At 47.2% G+C, this 23,300-nt stretch overlaps 1 protein-coding gene across 17 annotated transcripts in view; it reads left to right on the forward strand.

The window, feature by feature from the left end:
- The window catches only part of MCF2L (MCF.2 cell line derived transforming sequence like), a 331,118-nt gene that overhangs the window by 225,375 nt on the left and 82,443 nt on the right, over positions 1 to 23,300 (forward strand). For all 17 annotated transcript variants that reach the window (XM_077158711.1, XM_077158710.1, XM_077158723.1 and 14 more), the window contains one exon: positions 3,266 to 3,380. In XM_077158711.1, coding sequence (XP_077014826.1) covers positions 3,266 to 3,380 — 115 coding nt within the window. The remainder of the gene's footprint in view (positions 1 to 3,265; positions 3,381 to 23,300) is intronic.

The following is a 23,300-nucleotide window of genomic DNA, read 5'->3' on the forward strand; positions in this document are numbered from 1 at the left end:
AGGTGCTGGGGAGAAAGTAGTAACTGCAAACAATAAAAAATCTCTGTCCTTGGAATTTCAGTTAGGACATGAGATTTTGTTGATTTGTCCAGAGTGATGCCCCGATGAATCCCAGAGTGATTTGATCAGTGACTGGAAAAGTATTTGTAAGCCCCCTTTGGGGAATGGTGAAAGTGAGGAGAAATTCAACTGCCCCAAGTTGAATTCTTGATATTCTCACAAGCAGTGTGGACAACCAAAGCTATAGGCTGAGCCCCCAGTCTTGGGGTTTGTTCATATGAAACTTAACCCCACAAAGGATAGGTCAAGTCTACTTAAAATTTAGGCCTAAGAGTCACCCCCAAGAGAGCCTCTTTTGTTGCTCAGATGTGGCCTCTCTCTCCAGCCAACGAGCAGTCTCACCACCCTCCCCCTCTCTGCGTGGGACATGACTCCCAGGGGTGTGGACCTTCCTGGCAACGTGGGACAGAAATCCTGGAATGAGCTGAGACTCGGCATCAAGGGACTGAGAAAGACCCTAGAATGAGCTGAGAATTAACATCAAGGGATTGAGAGAACCTTCTCGACCAAAGGGGGAAGAGTGAAATGAGACTAAGTGTCAATGGCTGAGAGATTCCAAACAGAGTCGAGAGGTTATCCTGGAGGTTATTCTTACACATTAAGTGGATATCACCTTGTTGTTCAAGATGTAGTGGAGAGGCTGGAGGGAACTGCCTGAAAATGTAGAGCTGTGTTCCAGTAGCCATGTTTCTTGATGATGATTGGACAATGATATAGCTTTCACAATGAGACTCTGTGAATGTGAAAACCTTGTGTCTGATGCTCCTTTTATCTACCTTGTCAACAAAGGAGTAGAACATATGGAATAAAAATAAATAATAGGGGGGAACAAATGTTAAAATAAATTTAGTTTGAAATGCTAGTGGTAAATGAAAGCGAGGGGTAAGGGGTATGGTATGTATAATCTTTTTTTTTCTCTATTATCGTTTTATTTCTTTTTCTGTTGTCTTTTTATTTCTTTTTCTAAATCAATGCAAATGTTCTAAGACATGATGAATATGCAACTATGTGATGATATTAGGAATTACTAATTGTATATGTAGAATGGAATGATATCTTAATGTTTTGTTTGTTAATTTTTTTTTAATTAATAAAAATAAGTTAAAAAAAAAAGATCACCTTTTTTCCTTTTCTGTTCCCCAAACCCTCACAGCCCAAAAGGTACGTCTTTGCCCCTCACCTCATCCGAGCATTCCCTACTCAGTCCTTTGTTCTGACCCCCTCCCAATAACATCCTGTGCCTATTCTGATCCGTCCGCTTCAGCTTTTTTCCTTCCTCCACCAAGCCCTCTTTAGCTGTTTCACCTGAAATCAGTCTCTCCCTCTCTCCTTGGAATTCTACAGATGTTTGAAACTATTGCCAGAGTGTTTTAATGATCCATTTACTTTTCACACATACCATCTGTCTCTCAACAGGATTTTGCGTTCCAGAAAGTCACAAACCCCTCACATACCCTAACACAAGTTGAGCACAGAATAGCTGCCCAATAAATAGAGTTTGATCACCATGGTGATAATACAAGTTTTGGGAGACAGTCGGGTCAAAAGATGAAAATAAATAGAGAGGGAGTGTTGGGGACTGAGCATTTGGGGTGGAGCATAAAGAGTTGCAGAGGGGTTAAGACCCACAGAAGGGTGCAATAAAATTTCTTTTCTTGCCGTATTTAAATAATTGTAGAATAACTTAAAAGTTTTAAGTGCTTTTTCTATAGGATGATATATATGGATGACGCCATTTGGAAATTTCTTGTGAAACTTTTTAAAGAACAGATGTGTGCTAATCATCTTGTGCAAAAAACATGATTGTTTTTTGTGCGTGTGTCTGTGTCTGTGTGTGTGTCTGTGTGTGTCTCTCTTTGTGTGTCTCTGGGTGTATGTCTCTATGAGTGTGTCTGTGTGTACATGCTTTGTGGGTGCCGTTTCAAGGACTGTTTCTATTCCTAGGATACCAGAAAATAATACAATAACCTTTCCTATGGCACATCAGCATTTCCATTTTCACTCTGAGATGGAAATGAAAGTTCCAGGGATAAAGAAAAAACAAGATCAAAACTCACCCGAGTTGCACCCTTGTTATAAATGCACAAAACTCAGCTTGATTTTAGGAAATATGATTTATTATATTTGTAATATGAAAATAGTTTACAATATCTGAAATACATTAACTCTGTCTCTTTCTGGTTTCCTTTTGTCAAAGGCAGAGTGATATAAGAGGCAACTCCTTTCAGAGCTGCAATGTTTAAAAGTGGAATATTGGAAAAAAATATAAAATGCCTACAAACAGAATGGTTGCTAGTTAGAGCACACACCTGAGTGGAACATTATACAAATATTAAAAGAATGGCTTTATCATTTGGAAAACTGCTTGGTTTACCGTTTTGGAAAAAGTAGGGTTCAGTCTTGTATATTCAATATGTTCTCAACTGTGTAAAAAAAATGCATAGAAAAAAGTTGGGAAGAAACTATGCCAAAATATTATGGCGATTGCCTCATGTTTGAGTTTCCTATGCTGTTCAAACAAAGGCTGTGAAACGGGGTGACTTGACCATGGGACTTCATTAGCTTACAGTGTGGAGACTCAGAGAGAGTCCAGATGAAGGCAGTGCTGAGGCCACAATTCCTGCACCAGGCCTGGAGCTCTGGGGCTGGCTGCTGGTGAGCCCTGGCTCCTTGGTCCCGTGGCAAGGCTCATGGCAGCGTCTCCCGCTCTCTCCCTTTTCTTCTGGGTTCCATCGATGCCCCGCGTCCTGCTTCCTGTGGCTTTCTCTCTCTCTGTGTCTGCCTGAATTTCTCTCTGCATATCAAGGACACAGTCATAGGGTGAAGACCCATCCTAACTGATTCTTCACCTTAGCTGAAGACTCCTCATCCAAAGTCCCTCCTTCCAATGGCTTCACACCCACAGGAATGGGCTAGATTCAAGAGCATTTTTTCTGGGGCACCTACAGCTTCAAACCACTGCACCCCATAAGGGCCAAATGATGGGGGATTTTTAAAAAATCCGTGAGACTCTTCCAAATATTTTCTTCACTAAGCATGCGTTTCTTTCGTAATAATGTGACACTACAAAGAACAGTCCCTCAGTTTTTACCGAAACACTTGCCTCTTGTTAAAAAATATTTTTAACTTCCTGCTGGGGACCAGGTGGCCTGCGCAAGGGCCCCTTAAGCGATGCTAAGTGACCCACCTCTGCTTTTCCTCCTAGGTGGCCGGGGGCAGGACGGATGCCCAGTCATCACGTTCCCGGACTACCCAGCCTTCAGTGACATCCCCGACAAGGAGTTCCAGAGTGTCATGACCTATCTCACCGGCATCCCCAGGTGGGTCGGCGCTGGGACGCCAGGCGGCAGCACGGCTGGGGTGCTGCTGTTGTTTGTTTTTTCAGAGTGGTTCGTGTTTTCTCATCAGTTTCCCCCAGCAACTGCAGGCAGGAGCTAGGACCTAGTCCAGTAAGGACACGGTGGCTTGGAGGAGTTAAGGACCTCACCTGTCCGTGGCCACCCAGGGAGCCTCACCCGGTTTCCGCAGCTCCGGGTCCACGTTCTGCTTGCGCCCATGCCCTGGCCTGGAGGGGACACCGACTCGTCCCAAAGCCCCCAGCTCCTGAAGGGGTGGCAGGCAGCACCCGGGCTCAGGAAGCGGTTCTTTTTTTCCTCTCTCAAAATGTTGCTATGGTAACATCCTTCCCAGTAGACAAGGAGAGATTTACAAGGAGAGCATGTCTTTTTTTTTTCCTAATTAAGGGAAAGCTGTGGCCAAGGTGGGTGTTGGGTACATCCCGGGTAGAGGGCAGGGGGCCCTGACTGAGTTCCAGTCCAGCCTTGTGCATCCCTGAGAGGGGCTGAGGCCTCCCCTGCCCTCTCCCAGCAGAAAGCTGACCCCAGAGGCCCTTAGCTGGAAAACCGGTTAAGCAGAAAATGGTCACTTAGGGCTGTGGTTTTCTGTTTCATTGCAAGCAGGATGGGCCTCCCATCTTCCTGAAGGGGACCAGAAAGGACCTCTGTGCCTGGCCCACCAGTCCCCGGGGGATGCACAGATGGCCAGCTTGCTCCTCGGCGCCTCCACCTGCCTCTTTCCAGGGGACTTTTAGAGTGTCAGCCTCATCCTCGAGTCCAGTTGTTCCTTCTGTTGAGGGTATAGTGAGTGAGGCATTGTTCTAGTTTGCTAGCTGCCGGAATGCAATATACCAGAAATGGAACGACTTTTAAAAAGGGGAATTTAATAAGTTGCTAGTTTACAGTTCTAAGGCCAAGAAAATGTACCAATTGAAACACGTCTATAGAAATGTCCAATCAAAGGCATCCAGAGAATGATACCTTGGTTCAAGAAGGCCGATGAAGTTTACGGTTTCTTTCTCAACTGAAAGGACACATGGTGAACACGGCGTCATCTGCTAGCTTTCTCTCCTGGCCTCCTGTTTCATGAAGCTCCCCGGGAGACATTTTCCTTCTTCATCTCCAAAGGTCACTGACTGTGGACTCTGCTTCATGGTGCTGCAGCATTCTCTGCTCTCTCCGAATCTCTCTCATTCTCCAAAATGTTTCCTCTTTTATAGGACTCCAGAAACTTATCAAGACCCACCCAAATGGGTGGAGACATGTTGTCACCTAATCCAACTTAACAACCACTCTTGATTAAATCACATCTCCAGGGAGATAATCTGATTACAGTTTCAAACATACAGTATTTAGATTAAAACATGGCTTTTCTAGGGGACGTAACATCCTTTCAAACCAGCACAGGCATTAAAGACAAGGATGACCCCACAAATGACCTCTCTGTTCCCCCATTGCATAAAGAACGAGGGAAATATAAATATAGGGGAGACTGTTAGCCAATCACATAAAAGTTCGACATCAGCAGTTACTCGTTAATGTCTCTTTTATTTCCTACAGGATTTTTAAGCACTGTAAATGTCAGAATTTTGATCATTTGAAGCTGACCCTCACAGGTACAGAGAGGTAAAGCGAGGATGGAGTTTATCTTTCAAGAAAGTCGATCTAGGAAATGGGCCAAAACGTTGAATTTGATCACCTGATACATATCATATAATAATTTAGTAATTACCAGTGGCTACCAATTAGTGCAGTGAAGGGAGGAGTGAGCCAGAGAAGGCTTTGGCAGCCTGGTGGTTGAGGAGGGAGCTGGGTTAAGCTGGGGGAGCCTGCCTGATGGGTGTGGACTGAGAGGGGTAACTTAATAGGAGAAAGGTGGGCTTCCTGTGCGTAGAGGGGAGGTGGTTGGTGCCAGGACCACCGGTTAGAGGGTCAGAAACAGCAGGTCCTGGCAGCAGCACCGCACATCTGTGCTCAGTTCCGCTGTCCACGGTCTAGCCACTACGTTCCACTGCACCGATCACGGGCCAGGCCGGGCTGAATGAAGGAAGGGACGCTGTGCTGGGTGGCCTGGCACGTCGTATCCTTGTTCTGTGCTCAGGGGCTCCCTCTTGGGAAGGACTGTGGTCACTGCAAAGCATTTTCATGTATTTCATGTAATTTTGACCCTCAACATTACACCGAAGCAGGAAGGCAGCCGTGTTTACACGAGGCTCCTGCAGCTCGGGGTGTGCGGCCACGAGAGCGAGACCCCCCCACCCCAGGAAGGAGCAGGTGGGACCTGAGGGGCGTCTGGAGGCTCCGACCACACGATTGTGCCCCGGATGATGCCTGCTCAAAGCGGGGCAGGGCCACACAGAGGGCGCGTGCTCGGGGGAATGAGCCAAGAAGGTGGACGCCTAGCAAAGGCCGAAAAGGCAAGGGCGGATTATTGGGACATATGAAAAATCAGAATATAGATATAAACCTTATAATAGCATAGCGTTGGATTTCTTGAACTCGGTAACGACGTAAGTGAATGTCCTTGTTCTTAGGAAATGTATATTAAGTATTAAGCATTCAAGGAGCATGATGCACACAACCTGCTGTCAAATGTTTAAAATAGGTAGATATATAGACAGACAGACAGACAGGTAAGATGGATGGATGGTAGATGGAATGACATGGCAAATGGGGCAAAACGTTAAAAGTTGTGATCTGGGTACCTGGGTAAAGGGCAAGCTGGAGTTCTCTATATGGCGTTTGTATTATTTTTGCAACTGACCTTGTAAGTTTGAGATTATTGCAAAGTTAAAAAAAATAATTTGCATTTTTAAAAAGGTGAGGGCCAGGACCGAGAGTATGTTCTCCAGCGCCGTGGCCATGCCCAGCAGCTGGCGCACTGAGAAAGTGCCACTGTCGGCTGGAAATGGGGCACCTTGCTGGGAAAAGCTAACAAGAAGAAAGTGCAATAATTTGAGCGTACGATAACTAAACTTTGGCAATGGTTTTAGAGAAGACCTAATGAGTTCGAGGTCCTTTCTGAAAAAGAAAAAGACTGGCGGAGGCTGGCCGCTGACTGCAGGAGCCCTTCGGGTCAGGGCTCCCATTGAGTTTCTGCCCTCCCCCGCCCTGGGGACTCTCCCAGCTGATGGCAGTGCCCAGCAGGGTGGGCTCCGGGTACCCCAGCCGCTCAGGCAGAGAACAGGACTGTTCCCTGTTAGGATCTTGGTGCTTTGTTCCCCCGGGGTCCTGCTCTCTGCCCCACCTCCCTGCCCCACAGGGATGGAATGTTCCAGAATGAACCCCGTGGCCATGCAATTGGATCATGAACTAAAAGCGGTCCCCATAGCTGGTGAAGGGGGTGGGTGTCTTATCCCACCCCCCTACCCCCACCCCGGTTTCTTCCCTTGAAGGCAGTGAAATGAAGACAGTATTGGCCTTAAGCTTCTAAGTTTTATCTGCAGCTTGATGCAGGAGAAGGAAGTGTAATTCCCCAGGCCCTGACAGTGGGGCTTTTTCCCAGAAGTGTCCCCAGTCCCTGAGGGTGCCTCGCCCACGGCAGGGCCAAATGAAACTTTGTGGCCTGAGACTTAATATTGAATGATCTAAAGTCATTTCTGAGACAGTCAAAATCATTTTCGGTACTTAGGTATCTCTTCCTATTTATTGAATTTTCCTCCTCTCTTTTTCATTTCAGAAAACCCTATAGAGTCATTCAATTACTCACATCACTTTTCTTGAATCGTGACTGGATTCAAGAACCTAAAGAATTCAGAGGCTATATTTAAGTTCCTAAAGAGCTCAGTACAACTATGGGTTTCACTATCTTGGTCTATCAGAATGATTCCCAAAGCTTCCAGGACTCTATTTTCTACCCATCTCGTTTTTCCCTAACCCTTTCTTCTCCTACCCCAGTTTAGGACTCTAAGATCCAAATTCCTACAGATTAAAATTCCCCACCAGCCATCTCTGCAGTTGGATCTTCCTCCCAGATAACCTTATAACTCCAACCCAGGCTGGCATCGCTCCTGCTGTGAGCCGCTTCCCTGGTTGCTTAACAAGCCAGACAGGGGATGCAATCAGGAAGCCACTTTATTTGCTCTCCCACTATTCAATTAAAATTTACTCATGGGAAAAAATTTCCCCCTGTCTGCGGATGAAAGCTCAGGTTTTCTGGTCACTGTTAGATTTCAAAAAAATGTCAGTCACATGATACCATCTGTGCTGGTCTGAATTTGTGGACCCCAGAAAAGCCGTGTCCTTTAATCCTCATTCAGTATTGCTGGGCGGGAGTTTTTTTATTATTCATGGAAATGTGACCCAATTGTGATTGGTAATTTTGATTAGATGATTTGATTAGAGAAGTGTCTCCACCCATTCAAGGTGGGGTTGCTGACTGGAGCCCTTTAAAAAGGAACCATTCTGGAAAGAGCCACAGAGCCCATGCAGCCAGAGACCTTTGGAGATGAAGAAAAACACTCCCAGGGGAGCTTCATGAAACAAGAAGCCTAGAGAGAAAGCTACCAGACGTTGCCATATTTGCCATGTGCCTTTCTGGTTGAGAAAAAAGCCCTGAACTTCATTGGCCTTCTTAAACGAAGCTTTCCCTAGATGCCTTAGATTGGACATTTCTATAGCCTTGCTTTAGTTGGGACATTTTCATGGCCTTGGAACTGTAAACTTGCAACATAATAAACTCTCCCTTTTATAAGCCATTCTGTTTCTGGTATATTGCATTCCGGCAAATTGTAAACTAAAACACCATCAAACAACCTAAGTCAGTAATGGAAAAATGCACGTCTTACCACACCCAGCACTCTGGATTTGATTTAGAGGCAACCAGAGGGACCAAAGCTGGGGACCCGGGAAGCCACATCCCAGATGCCCTCCCGTGAGTGTGCAGGCGGACGCACGCTAACCCTGCTCGCTCCTCAGCCTTGTCAGGCCCCCTCTTGAGCCCTGGTCTTTGCCCTGTGCCGGCTGCCTGGGCCACTCTTCCCCCAATGACCTGCCTCTTTCCCCCGACACCCCCGTAACTGTGAAAGCTGTCAGATGCCACCTCCCTCACTTCCCTATTGAAAGGTCCCGCCCTCACCCCCACTCACAGGCATCCGCCCTCATGACTGCCTTGTTTATGCCCTAGAGCTCATCTGAAATGATGATGAGGTTTTACTGCCTGGCTACGGTGGGTTTCTGCCCTAGGATAGAGCAGACACGTGGCCCCTCAATAAATATTTGTTGAACAAATGAACCTCATTTTATAGATGAATGAAGTAAATTCACAGTGACCAAATTGCCAAATGGGACGAAGATGCTGACTCCTGTGTCCTTTCCCTACAGCACACTTACCCGAAGCTTCTCTGTAGGTTATGTCCATGTCCATTTAAATCAGAACAGGTGAGCTTTGTCCCTCCTCCACCCCCCAACCCCCAAGCTTCTCATCACCAATAGAATGGAGCATTTTGAAAACCCTGATCTCCAAAAATACAATACACAGTACATTAACAAGCTCATTGACCAAGGATATCAAAATAGAGGAATTATTATGCACTAACTAAGTACTTGTGTTACTATAACATTTGCCCAGTGGTCTATTTAAATATCCGGCACTGAGGATCATAGGTTCTACTTTCTAGGGAAAAAGAGGGTGTGCATTAGGCGTTCATTTTGTGTATTTTATTTATCTTGTTATCCACCCATCTATTTAGCAATCTATCTTTCTATAAATTTTCTAAACATTTGTGAGTAGGTTGTATACGTCGAGCTCCTTGAGCATGCAATCCTTCCATGTACGTTTAAGAACAAGGATATTCGCTAATGTAACTCCCTTAAGTACAGCTGTCAAGCTCAAGAACTTTAGCATCAATATGAAGCTTTCATTCCATACTCCCAATTTTTTTCATGTGACCCAATAATGACCGAGCAGTAGTTTTTGATCTTGTCAGTCTCAATAATCCCTTTACATCCTGAAATAAAATTCCTAAATAGTAAAACTCCAACACACCCATAGTTCCAAAAGACATATCTAATGCCCTAATATAAAAGGCCAATGAAAGGATGATAATCGTTTAGGTATTTTACTGTGTGAATGTTCTGACATGACTGTGCTGGAAGTCATAACAATAGAGCCAGTTGTTTGCACCTGTATGTAAAATTACTGGGGATGTATCAGCCGCAGCAGTTATATTAATGATCCGAGGACCACAGGTGGTATTGCAGTTGAGAATATCATTTTCTGAAATAGTAAATAATTTTTGGTGAAATTCTAAAGAAAACAACAGTACAGACTTCCTTCAGTTTAGTGGCATTCCTGAAAAAATCAATGTACATTAAAAGTGTGGGGGGAAAATGCTTTGTATCTACAGGTAGAACAAGAGGTTCACCTATGTTTATGTCTAGGAGGACATCTGAAAGTCTTGTGGATGTGGGATCAGGCTATCCCTTACATTTTAGAGTATTTGGCATCCCTGGCCCCATTCAAAAATGCCAGTATAGTGACAACTATAAATAAAATAATTAATTAAAAAAAAAAAACACTTCCACAAACATCCACAGTTCTGCTGCCGAAAACCGTGGATCTATGGAGTCAATCAGTTCTGAAATAGAAGAGGTGATGAGTTTTAAATTTACCGGAAAAAAAGATGGTACACTGCCCTCCGGTGGAGATGATCAGCATTGCAGAGCCATTAATTGAGTTGGCTCACTTGGAAAACAATTCCATCCAAAGTAGGCCAACTTGAGTAATGAGATACATTTGGAACTTTTCTTCTAGTAAAAAGAGGAAAAAAGAAAATTCACACTGGTAGTTCATTTGGCAAACGATTTATTCCCGAATAGCTGCTGAATCAGCATATTCTCCAAGCAGAAAGAGAGTACAATTTAGAACCAGAAGTGTTCCTTTCAATGTTAAATGCAAATTAAAATGGACAAATCTCTCATGAATACTGCTTTTCAGAGACATTAACTGTTATCCTTTAAAAAAGGGATATCATGGGCTAATTTTAGCTCTCCTGTCATATGCAAATGGCAGATGCCCCAATTTAAGCCATGCCTAACGGCTTAACACTTACTGAAATAGGTTTTCTTGCAGATGTATCATATGTAAATATGAAGCAAATTGTTAATCTTTTGGAAAATGACTTATAAAATGATTTGGGGATAACGTAATGACTCATCAGCTCACACACCAGCCGACGGCAGTTGATATGGATGGCCCTGTACTGGGGATACTGGGCCTAAGGTTTTTGCCTCAGGTGGGGTGGCTAGCGTGGCTGGGACACTGCAGTGAATAAAGCAGATTGAAAGTATCGTGCTCAAGTCTAAGTTAATAGTGTAGGACTAAGCAGGCGATATGAATTGTGGGGGTGTGGTTTGCAGGAGAGAAGCATGAGGGGTGCAGGGGAGGGGCAGTGAGCTACCATTTGACATAAGATGTCCCAGTGCCACTCCTTTTCCATGCAGCCCTTCCTGCTGCATGGAAGATGTCACTGATAAGGTGACTTCTGCGCCCAGACTCCAAGAGGTGAGGGGGTGAGCCGTGGGGGTGTCCCGGGAAGTGGCCTCCAGGTAGAGGAAGAGCCTTTAGAGGCTTGGCACGGTGCAGGACCACGCTGGGGCCCGACCGTGGGGTGGAGAGAGCCAGGAAAGAGCGTCCAAGGCTGGTCCGCGAGGCAGGGAGGGCGCTGGCGATGACCCAAGGATTGGACCTTTATTCTCTGAGATGGGAGCTGTCGGAGGGCTTGGAAACAAAGGAGAAACAGGAACTGACCCGTGTTTTGGAAGCATGGCGTGGGCTGCTGTTTGAGAATAGGTTATGGCAGGGCAGAGAGCGAAGAGCAGAGAGACACGGCAGAGCAGTCACAGCGCTGAGACCAGGGTGGGGGAAGGAGGGTGGAGGGATGGCATTTGGGGCACGTGGTGAAGGAGAAGATAAGGGGGTTTCCTGTTGGGTTTAGAGGGTGGGCTGAGCATGAGCTGATGGTTTAGTCTGAGCAGCGGAGAGAATGGAGTTGCCATCAATAGGCTTGGAGGGGTCGTGAGTTTGGTGTGAGATGCCAATGAGAAGTTCAAGTGGAGACATCAAGTAGAGAGCGGGATGCACGTGTCTGGAATTCAGGATATAAATTTAGGGGTTGCTGGCATATGGGTGGTGTTGAAAACTGGGCTGGGAGGCTGGATGAGGTCACCCAGGGCGTGAAGGGGGCTAGAGGAGGGAAGGGAACTCCGGGCTGCCCCTGAGGCATCCAGCTGGAAGAGGTCAGGCAGGGAGAGGAGGAGAAGCTATGGAAGATGGGGGTGGGGGTGGGGGAGGAAAAGCGGCAGAGGGAGGAGGTCTGGAAGCCAGGATGAGAAAGTGAGGAGGGAGTGAGCAGCTGCCAGTGGGGCCCATGAGGCCAGATCAGCAGGGCCAGTTGTTGGTAGGCATGTGGTCCTGGTCTGCCTGGAATTAATAGCGCCCCTCTCACTCTCACGGTCCCACTTTGGACAATAAATTACACGCTCACCTTACTGATAGGTGACATTTGATGAGGGCTAAGAATTAAGGGTTTGACAGCATGGAGGTCACTGGTAGCCCTGAAAAGAACAGTTTCAGTGGAGGGCTGGGCATAAAATGTTGATCAGAGTAAATTTAAGGAAAAAAAATGGGAGGAGAGAAATCAGAGACAAAGGGTATAGACAGCTCCTGCCGGAGTTTTGCCACAAAGAGAAGCGAAGAAGTAAGGCGATTCCCTGGTAAGGGAAAAGAGACAAGTTTTTTTTGTTTTTTTTTTTTTTTTAGATGAGAAATAGCAGCATGCTTTTATCCTGATAGAAATATCCCTACGAAGAAAAAAAATGAATAAACATTTGATTCATTTTATATTTTAAAATTATCCTTTGTGCACTGATGCTGCATCAAGGGCTGTGCCAGTTGCAGTGGGGATCGCAGAGTTTGTCTCATCAGATGCCACACCATGGACTCGCTGCCTAAATTCCTCTCTCCTCGGACTCAAACCCTGTCCTGCAGCTCTCCGTCAGCAGCCATCCACGGGTCCCTGGTGCTCCTTGTGATGCAACATATGCAAATATAAAGCAAATTATTGATCTTTTAAAAAATAACTGAATAAAATGATTTTGTCCCTCCCCTGTACCCTTCTTGCTTCTCTCCTGCAAACCATACCCCCATAATCCATATCGCCTGCTTAGTCCTAAATTATTAATTTAGACATAAGCACGATACTTCTCAAGTCCCAGAGCCTTGACACGGCTTCCAGGGCCCTCCCCTCCTGTGCTGTCCCTCACCCACATGCCGCCTCTCCTACATGCCAGCAGCGTCACCTTCCTTCGGTTCTTTGGGGGTACTGAGCTCCTTTCTACCTCAGGGCCTTCCCACATGCTGTTCCAGGGATGTGGGCAACTTCTCTCCTCATCTTCTGGCCCACTGCCTTGCACCCCACAGGCACCAGCTGGAAGGATGTGGGGAACCTTTCCCTGGCCTCCTGGCTGCCTGACTTCCCTTTGCTTTGTGTTGCCTGCACCCTGTGCTCTTCCTTCCTGCTGGGTTCCAAGAGCCAGGGCCCTAGCTCAGAGTCTGCACTTGACAGAAGCTCAATAAATGTTGTTGAATGACTCAAAGAACTTACAAACAAGCAAGCAAGGGAGATAGAAAAGGCCCATGTAAAACCTTTAACAACCCAAAAGATATGCCAGGATGGTATTTGGTTCTAACCTCACTAGTGGGATCAGTAACAAGGTTTGAGAATTCTAGGGAGGAAGGGCAGGGAGGGACAGATGCTAATACTACAGTCATCAGGGAGGGCTGCATGGAAGAGGAGTGGCACTGGGAGGCTTGAAGGAGGGAGAGATTTCTAGAAGCTGGAGTGTAGAGCAAGCACATTCCAGAGCAAGGACAGGGATGTGGAGACCGTTCCAGCTGATCTTAGGGAAGGGACATCTTCTCCGATGCCACGCTTTGCCAGGTACTTGCCTTTTTTATCATAGTTGTAATACTTTTTTCTCTTAAGGGGGAGATAATTCAATATAATTCACTTGCTCTATCTCTTACCCGTATGAACGTCTGCACCCCCACCTTCCCTTCCTGGTCTCCTTTTTACTGAAGTGTCAGGCTCTCCAGGACAGGCCCTTCATTAGACCGAAACACAACCTTGGCAGACTTCACACACCGAACCAGTGGGTTAAACTGATAGAACACACCCATTCTTTTGGCATAAATTCAAAGCATAGGGTGCAGAGAGCATTTACACCCAAACAGACGCCCACATCCATCGTTTGTGGCGAGTCCTGCCAGGCCGGGGCTGGGAGGAGGCTGCGAGCTCTGCGTGTCCACTCGTGGCCCCCCGGGGCTGCCGGGGACGGGGCGACAGGGGCAGGCCAGAGACGCAGGGGCTCCCTCGGCCTGGCGTGCTGTGCATGGACGGCACAAGGAGCAGGTTTCGTCCAGCGCAACCATCTTCAGACATATTTACCTGTGTATTTCCTAAGTATATTTTGGGAAAAAAAAAATTGACCATCTTGCGTATTTCTAAGCTTGAAGCTAAGGTGGTTTTATAAGAGAATACATCATCTGGCGTATACATGCTGTCAGTGATTTTTCTTCAAACCCGGGGCTGCAGGCTCCGCTCCCCTGGGCCCCCACATGTGCGCCCAGGCGGATGGGGCCAATTGGGAGCCGCCTGGCTGCATTTCCCCTGGGTGCACAGGGATCCATGGCCGTCCCCTCGCCTCTGAGTCTACCTCCAAGAAGAAAAGGAGGGAGGGGGTACAGAGACCAAACATGAACTCTGTCTTGGGAAATCAGCCGAGGTCCCTCCATGACTTCTCCATCAACTCTCATCCTCTCTCTCCTTTGGTCCCATGGGAGGGTCCCTCTGGAGCAGTGCATTCCTGAAGTGCCCCTTTATTTTGTGCCCTGAGGCTTTTGCATGTGGGTAAAGACCATCGTGAGGGCGGGGAGCAGAGGGAGGGCCGGGGCAGCCCCTTTGTCGAGGGGAAGGGGAGGTGTGAAAGGGGACGTGGGAGGAGAAGCTTGTTCTCCTGTGGCTCCGTCTTAGGAAAGAGGATGCGAGGAAGATGGGGCCTCCGTGGGAGAAGGTGGGAATTGAGGCCCTGAAACACCTTGCGTCTTGCCCACGTCTTCCCTGGGAAGTCCTGGAGCACTTGAGGGTTTTACGCGCCCCAGTTTGAAGCCCACTGTCTTTAAATGTTCTGAAACATTCCGGGTTCTGAAACGTCAAAGGGACATTTTACTGAGACAGGGAGATTTTGCAAAAAGTGGCAACTCCACCAGAAATGAGCTGCCCCGGTTTCCTTGACTCTCTTGCGGGCAGGTGATTCCCTGCCCTGCCATGAAAGTCTGTGTGTATGTCTTGTCACCAGCTTCGGTCATTGTTTCCAAATCTGTGGTGTTTCCAGCCATGGTGAATTTAAATGTTGTCCCTCTTGGAAATGTTGTGGATTTTCCCCTCGCCCGGTCAGGAGCCATCCGTCATCTAGTTTGGTTCGTTGGTTTTTGGTAAGAAATTCCATTTCCTGTTTCTTTGAACAGTTTGAATTTCATCGAGATGCGCCATAACCATGGGGAGTCAGTGGAAAGTGTGGATAGTAAGATGGTTTGGAGATGCAACCTTCAAAAGAGAAATAGCATTCTGAGTAGATGTACGTTGCTTCAAATTATTTGCTTTTATTTGTTTAATTTTTATTTACATTCCATACCCACCAAGCAACTCCTCCCACCCCATTCCTGGGTTATCTCTAATCTCTGCAAATTTGATAACTGTAGACATCTCTTATAAGTGAAATCATACATTATTTGCTTGTTTCACTGAACATGTTTCCAAGGCCCTTCCATGTTGCAGCAGGAACTTCATTCCTTCTTATAGCTGATTAATTTATTTTTGAGAGCCAAGAAGGACAGAGCTAAATTTGTCCCAATTTAAGTGTTGGTCATTAAAAAAAAAATAATAATCTGATCGCGCCTGTCTAACTCTTAACAATTTTAATTCCATGGGAGGCTGAGAGCCCTGAGTGGCATATTTCACTAACCAAACTAAATGACTTTTTTCCTAAGGAATTCAACTTTAGAAACAGAAATAGCTCATTTCTCTCCTTCCTGAACCAATGGAAAGATTAACTTCAACAGTGTTGATACTGAAGATAAAACGTATTTTCATCATGATTATTGTCAGGGACAAAATTTGTCAGGGACATTTCCTGAGTACAAGGCCTAAAGTTTTAATAACCCCATTTTCCAGATGAGCAAGTAGAGGTGAAGTGATTTGCCCAACATCACGCGATGTAAGCTGTGGAGGTTCAGGTGGGAGAACCAGGCTTCTTTCTCTAGGGCCCCTGCTGATAACCCCTACTCCCCTCCTCCCAGACAGAGTTGAAAAACCAACCCACACCCAGATGTCAAGATACCATGATTGTAGATAAAACCTCTAAACTCGGAGCTGTACCACCATCTGCAACATCACTTAGTTCCCTTTTTAAAATGCAACCTAAATATATACTTGGTGGGAAAAAGATAAAAGAAAAATGTGAAGTCTAAACACTGGAAGGCAAATACATAAAATAAATATACTATGCACTGGTGGTTTAGAGCTTCAACCCAAGGTTGCAACTGGCAGCTGGCAACTCACATGGGGTGGTGGGCCTCCTACCTGCACCTCCACCCCTGCCACCTCCCTTCCAGACCGCACTCCCTGTATTGGTGTCAAAGCTTCCAAAATGCAATGTACCAGAAATGGAACAGCCTTTAAAACCGAATTTAATAAGTTACAAGTTTACAGTTCTAAGGTCATAAAAATGTCTAAACTAAGGCATCCAGAGAAAGATACCTTGACTCAAGAAAGGGCCAATGCCATGTGGAACACCTCTGTCAGCTGGAAAGGCATATGGTAGAGTCTGCTAGCTTTCTCTCCTGGCTTCTCATTTCAAAGGGCTTCCCCAGGGCATTTTCCTTCTGCATCACCGAAGGTCTCTTATATGTGTCAGCTCTGAAGCTTTTTCCAAAATAGTTCCCTTTTAAAGAACTCCAGTAAGCAACCCCACCTTGAAGGAATGGAGACACATCTCCATGGAAACCACCTAATCAAAAGGTCCCACCCACAATTGGATGGGTCACATTTCCATGGAAACAACTTAATCTAAAAGATCCCACCCAACAATATTGAATGAGGATTAAAGAACACGGCTTTTCTGGGGTGCACGACAGTTCTCAAACCAGCACACTCCCTTTACCGGCGTTGGTTCCCAACTCTTCCATTCCTGCCTAATACTTATTTTAATTGAGGTGAACACAGAATTAACTATTTTAAAGTCAACAATTTGGTGGCATTTAGTACATTCACAAGGTTGAATGTACTAGTTCCAAAACATTTTTATCCCTCCAAAGGAAACCCCATAACCCATTCGGTAGTTTCTGTACATCCCTCCCCCTTACCCCCAGTCCCTGGCAACCACCCATCTGCTTTCTTTTTCTATGAATTTACCTAGTCTAGACATTTCATATAAATGGAGTCATACATTATGTGAACTTTTGTGCCTGGTTTCTTTCACTTAGCATTTTTTCAAAGTCCATCCACTTTGTAGCCAGTATCAGAACTTTATTCCTCTTTAAGGCTGAATGATATTCCCCTTAAATATGCCATTTGCTTATCCGTTCTTCCATTAATGGACATTTGGGTTGTTTCTCCCTTTTGGCTATTGAGGATAATTCTGCTAGGAACATGGGCATACAAGCATCTGTTGGTATCCCTGTTTTCAATTCTTTGGGTATATTCCAAGGAGTGGAATTGCCAGGTCACAAGGTAATTCTATACTGAAATTTTTGAGGAGCTGCTGAACTGTTTCCCACAGTGGCTGTTCCATTCCTCACCCCCACCAGCAGTGCAGGAGGGTTCCAGTTCCCCCATGTCTTTGTCAACTCGCTCTTTTCCAGTTTTGTCATCAGTCATCCTCATGGGAAGGAAGTGGTATCTCGCTGTGGTTTTGAGTTGCAGTTCCCTAATGACTGTCTAGTATATTTTTATAATTTGAACTTATTGTCAGAATTGAGGTAGTAGCTATAGTGTAAAAACCAGATTTCTTGCTTTTCTTTAAAAAAATAGCTTTAGCAACATTGGACATGCATTTCCAGGTGGTGACAATCCCGGTTCCCAGAATGACGTCCTTAGGCAGAGCAGACGCCCCCAGGCTAGCACCTTCCAGCAGCCGCCTGTCGTCTTGCACCTGCGGCTCCACCCACTACTCCACCAGCCACCCCTGGGGCATGTGAGTCTGTGATCGCCCAGTTTGGAAGATAATATCAAGAGGATCGCCTTCCTCTCTTCAGCCCAATTAAAACACAATCCCTGACACAATCCGGGGAGCTCTTAGAGCTAATTGAAGCTGATTAATGGCTTTGATGGTCCATGGAATTGCTTCAAATCACCCAGCTGCTTGGGAGACAGCTGATTCCATCTCCCAGTTGGCTTTCTGTGATCAGATAAGAGGGCATCACACACACACACACACACACACACACACACACACACACAAACACACACGATGGAAGAGAAAGGTGGATGCAGATATGGAACGGGAAAGGAATGTAAATGTTAGTTTTTCCATCAAGAATTCAGGAGAACTAAGTCATTAATTCTAAGTGTAACCCCCTGAACCCATCTGATTAATTCTCCCCACCGTGGGCTGCCAGGCTGTTTATTCCTGAGACGTGTATGCCCCTTTGTGCAATCACAAGCTTTAGACCAGCCCAACCTCCGAGCCGTAGAACCACCCAACTTCCATTGTGATTTCCAATCCAATTTCAGGAGAATATTGAGTGGACTGTAAAGTGTGTGCATATTAGTTCAACGTGTGTAAATTTAAAAATGGATGTTTTCCATTTACCTCCTGCTTCCTTCTGCGAAAGGTAGCCATCACTGAGTTTGGTCCCTATCCTTCCAAACTCTGCTCTCCCCACAGGCGTACGCTTGTCCCCGGCATGGGATAGCCCAGTCCACATTACATTACAACTTCTTTTCCGCACAAGTCCTTCTAGATCAGCAGCCTTTTCCTCATTCTTGTTAATGGCTGCCCGATAGCCTACAGTAGAGACGGGCCACGCACACTGACCTGTGTCCTGCTCGTGGACCTCTGGTTTGGCCTCCCGCTTCTCACCGTCAGGCTCTGCCATCTGAGCAGCCCTGTGCCTGGCTCAGCTGAGTTTGATGTCCTGTTGCTGAGGTCGTGCCCCTTGGAGTAATGCCATTCAGAATAGTTCTAAAACGCCCTTGCCAGCCTTCCTCCCCCCAGCCCCCTAGGCACTTAGCAATTAAAAGGGGCCCCTCTCCGGGTTTGCTCTCCAGTGGCTTTGTATAAGACTTTGTTAACCACGATTGTCCTGTGTGGTCTGACGCTCAGAAGAGCAGCTCGGTGACACCCCTCCCCACCTTTGCCAGGAAGTCAGGGGTAAAGCTGCAGATGGAATCTGTGTATAATTAAGGCAACTTCACTCTTCCATATGAAATCATTTTTTGAATTGTGATTTATGTCGGAACTCTTTAAATCAGCATTTTACTCGTGGAGTCCAATGCTTCGTAATAGTCAAGGGACGCTCACCAGAATCCGAATCATCTTGTTCTCCCTCTTCCTGAATCCATCACTGTCGCAACTGCCTATAGATAAGATACTGTCTCTGTACCTTCCCTAGTAACACCTTGCTGGCTGCATCAGGAGGCTGACCACTTGTGCGTCCTTCTTCCTCTGTTGTAATAATATTCCCTGTAACTCCTGCCCAATGCGATAGCCACTAACCACCTGTGGCTAAATTTAAATTAATTAATATGAAATAAAATTCGAAATCAAGTCCCTCAGTCACACTTAGCCGTATTTCAGTTTACACGTGGCCAGTGGCTATCATGTGGGACAGTGCCAATGGAGAGCCTTTCCATCACCACAGAAGGTTCCACTGGGCAGCGCCGATCTAGATACTATGGCTGGAATCAATTAATGACCCCCGCTGTGCATTTCATTTAAGGAGAACAAGGCCAAGAGGTTTTATCCTGTTCCCTTGCAGAAGGATCAACAATTGCCATGATCTCACTTGAAAATAATGAGATTTTGCTATAAGGGAGGAAAAAGTGGAGGTGTAGGCATGGGGGGTGGGGGAAGCCCCTTCCCTGCCACCTTCATGACACTCAGGCTGCGCCCCAGGTTAGCGTGGTCCATTCTCGGGGACAGGTGATAGGCAGAGGGCACGGAGGGAGGGGCAGAGGGCGCCCACGACAACCACATGTTTGGAGTTTCAGCTTCAGGGGTGCAGAGGCAGCCTCCCTGATCGGATGGCAGCCTTGGAGGAGGGAGCCAGGTGAGTTCCTGGGCTGGCCAAATGTGCACTCGCTGATGGCAAAGATAAAAGGCAGATCGTGTGTCTCCAGGACTGGGCTTGGGAGGGCAGCTAACGCGGTGCAGAAGCAGAGGAGGCAGGAGGAGGGAGACACGGCCTCTTGGGAGGACTGGGTGAAACTGCTGGCAGGTAATAATAAGACTTTAGAGACTCGTCCTCAGGCACTGAGCAACTGCCTTTTGATGAGTTCAAATTCCCATTTCTATTGCTTTTACCACCGTTGGATTAGCAGCCCACCGCATGATTTTAAAGCACTGACAAGGAGGTGTCAGGCTTCCTTTTTTAAAGGAAGCCGGGCTTGTGGGCGAGACGGGAATCGGCCTCTGCCAGTAGAGCCAAGACGCCCATCATCCTTCCGCTGGGTGTGGGGGGTGTGCACCCCACGTGCAACGGCACACACACACCGGCAGCCTGGCATCGGGTAAGACGATCGTTCCTACTGTACATTTGTTGATTCAAACAAATTCCAAGGGCATCCATAGTGATTTCCCTGGATCTCGTGGTTTGGATTGTCTTTGATCATTTTTGTTAAAGTGAATTATGTTTCTTGATTTGGAAAAAAAAAAAACACTGAAATGTCTGGGACATAAAATTCAACCTTTCAGGCTTTTCAGAGAAATTCCTGAAAGATAAAAATGAACTGTTCTTTTGGTTCTGAAAAAGAGGGGGGATGTCGGATGCTTTGGGGGCCCGGCCTGCCTGCCTCCAGGACCCCAGAGCCCTGAGACCCCGCTGTGTGCCTTGGGGGGATGCTTCGCTGCGCATGTGAAGGTTCTGGAAAAGCGTAGTGCTTTTTCTTGTGCCTGTGTTTTCTAGAATGAAAAGTTGGCCAGTGTTAAGATAAGCATATTGCACAAATAATAGAACAGGGTCAGTTTTTGACTCCTAAGTAGAGAAAGGGAGAGGAAAAGAAAGAGGGGGTGGGAGAAAGAGAGAGAGAGAGAGAGAGAGAGAGAGAGAGAGAGAGAGCCAAGAGAAAAATGACCACAGCTTTTCCTGTACCAAAGGGTGAAGGAAATAAAGAGGTCTTTCCTTAACAGGTGAAAAGTGATATCAAAATAGGTCATGAAACAGAGAGAAAGGAACAAAGAAATGAAGCTCAAGTCAAGCCTGGAAGGGATGGGAGGGGTAGACTGAGTCACTCCCTGCACCCTGGGAACCCACGGAGAGCGGAGGTGAAGCCCTGCGGCTTCCTGCATACAGGCAGCTCGGAATTCCTGCTGCCTGCTGTCCCCACGCCAGCTTCAGCCAACTTTGCTCTTTCTCCCCCTACGCTGCAGACATGCCCAGAGCGGCTTCCTCGGCCCCCACGCCCCTCCCTGCCGCCGACCCCGTCCTGCCCACGTCCCTGGCCTGCTCTGGCTGAGCCCCGGCCCCCGGGCCTACCTGTGGCACCAGGGTGCTGACATCCTGCCCGATTCTTTCCATTGAGGTTAGATCTTCTCTCCTCCCTGCCACGCTTGGACGGGCCCCTGGAGCCCTGAGCTCGGCCTGATGCCTGCTCAGCCCCTGGCAGGGGACGTCCCAGGCCCAGGTGTGCCGGCAGCACAGCTGCCTCCCTTCCAGGTGGAGCCTGGCCCGGCGGGACTCCCTCCCCCAGCGGCCTTGTCTCCCACCTGGTCCCCACCTGCCGTCCACAGGTGCCTCATCACCAAGCCAATCTGACGTCGGCAGGCCGTGCTAGTCCAGGCCCACACCAGGAATAGACCTTTGAACTGCTTCCAGCTAATAAATATGAAAATAAAAACAGGATGTCAGCAAAGAGTGAGCAACGGATGCGTGTTAGGATGTTAGTTTGTAAGCGCAAGCTCTGTAGCACCTGTCCGTCTGTCTCCTCAGTTGTTTTAGGGATCAAGACTCCGTGGCTATTGTTATTTGCGTTCCAGAAAATACCCCCTCCAAGATGCCGGTACCTAACTTAGCTGTGTGCAGGTCCCTATCCACTCTTGTAGTAGCCAGTGTCCTTGCTGGGCCCTTGCTGGGCAGCCTGGTGCCGGGCCCCTGAAGCCCGATTTCACATCGGCGAGCGTGTGACTGAGCAGCTGCAGCATTCACAGCGAAGTCGCAGGGCCTGGAGAGGAAGGTTGTACCGCTCCTCTGGGGGCTCAGGTTTGTGGTCAGAACAACGGCCTCCCTTAGCCAAGGCGTGTGGTGGTGCAATGTCCACACAGTGTCCGTGCAGTGTCCTTGTGTCCCTGGGAGTGTGCTGAGGCCCATGCCCCCTCCTGGGCTCCAGATGATGGCAGCAACATGTAGAAGGAACTGCTTCTGGGTAGGAGGCTGATTCCTACACATGCATTTATTTTACTCAATTAGGAACATTTAATTTTATGTAAGAGTTAACAGGAACAAGTTGAATCTTCCTTGAAGTATAATTACAGCCACATGAAGAAGGTAGTTTTGCTGCTGGTGGAAGGATTGGGAAGACGCTGAGGTTGGCTGGTGGGTTATTGCTGTGGTCCCTTGCTTGATGACTCTGGGCATGGAAATGAGAGAAAAAGTGTGGATGAGAAACTAGCTGATACCAGCAAAAGAGGAGCAAAGACCCAGGAATATAGTGGTGACACTCTTGGTGGACTTCAATTTGGAAAAGGAAGCAGCTTGCTAGTAAGCATGCCTGATTTCAGCAGTTGAGCTGAAAAGCAGATTAGAAGTCAGAACTTCCTTTGTAGATGTGCTGTCTTTGGGGAGGCATTTTGAAGCTTTTGTTCAATCTCACATTCATTTATGCACTTGGGGATACTGAGTTCCTAATATGAGCCTGGTAAGGACAGATGAGCCGAGACAGGCTGGTTGCCCTGAGCGGGTTATGTTCAGGGTCAGTGAAGCTGTCAGCGGGTCCTTCTTGAAATAACAGCGAGTCCCAGGGAGATCACAGGCCTCTGTAATAGCAGCCCACTAATAGGGAACCAGAAAGCGGATGCAACGGAAAGGTTTCCCTTATATACGGGAAGACCAGGAGGCAGCGTGGGGTGTCAGGGAGGAAAGTGGGTGAGGGAAGAGTGAAATCTGTATTCCCAGTTCTGCTGGCGGCCTAAGGCCCTGTGTCTCTGGGGTCTCTCCAGGAAGCATGTTGACCCAAATCATCTCTACACATCTTTCAAACAGTGAAATCTCTAATTCCTTGGTATTTTATCATTTCTGAAGAATGGCAAAAGGCTGGACCCAGTTGATTTCTCCATAACAACAGATTTAATAAGGTCTCTTTTGCTGAGAATTCTCTTCCTAGTTGTCCCTCACCATGTCTGCCCAGGGAAGGGAGAGCAGGGTCAATTAAAAGCAGCTTATGGTGCCTGAGGTCTGGAGAGCCTTTGGGCCAGCTAACTTCAAGTAATGGAGCACTCAGCTTCGCCACCATGACACCTCCAGCCCAGGAGCAGCAGTGGGGCACGAGGTGAGCCTGGGGGGACGAGGGGGGCATTTACAGAACAGCATTGGCATTTTGTGATGCATACAGAGTATCCAGTGTGAATGAGGTTGGGCAGTCCCAGTGGCTCTGCTTCTCTCCTTTCCTGTCCCCGCTCTCCCACTCCCCT

The sequence above is a fragment of the Tamandua tetradactyla genome, chromosome 4 (assembly GCF_023851605.1).
Source record: "Tamandua tetradactyla isolate mTamTet1 chromosome 4, mTamTet1.pri, whole genome shotgun sequence".
Classification (NCBI taxonomy): Eukaryota; Metazoa; Chordata; class Mammalia; order Pilosa; family Myrmecophagidae; genus Tamandua; species Tamandua tetradactyla.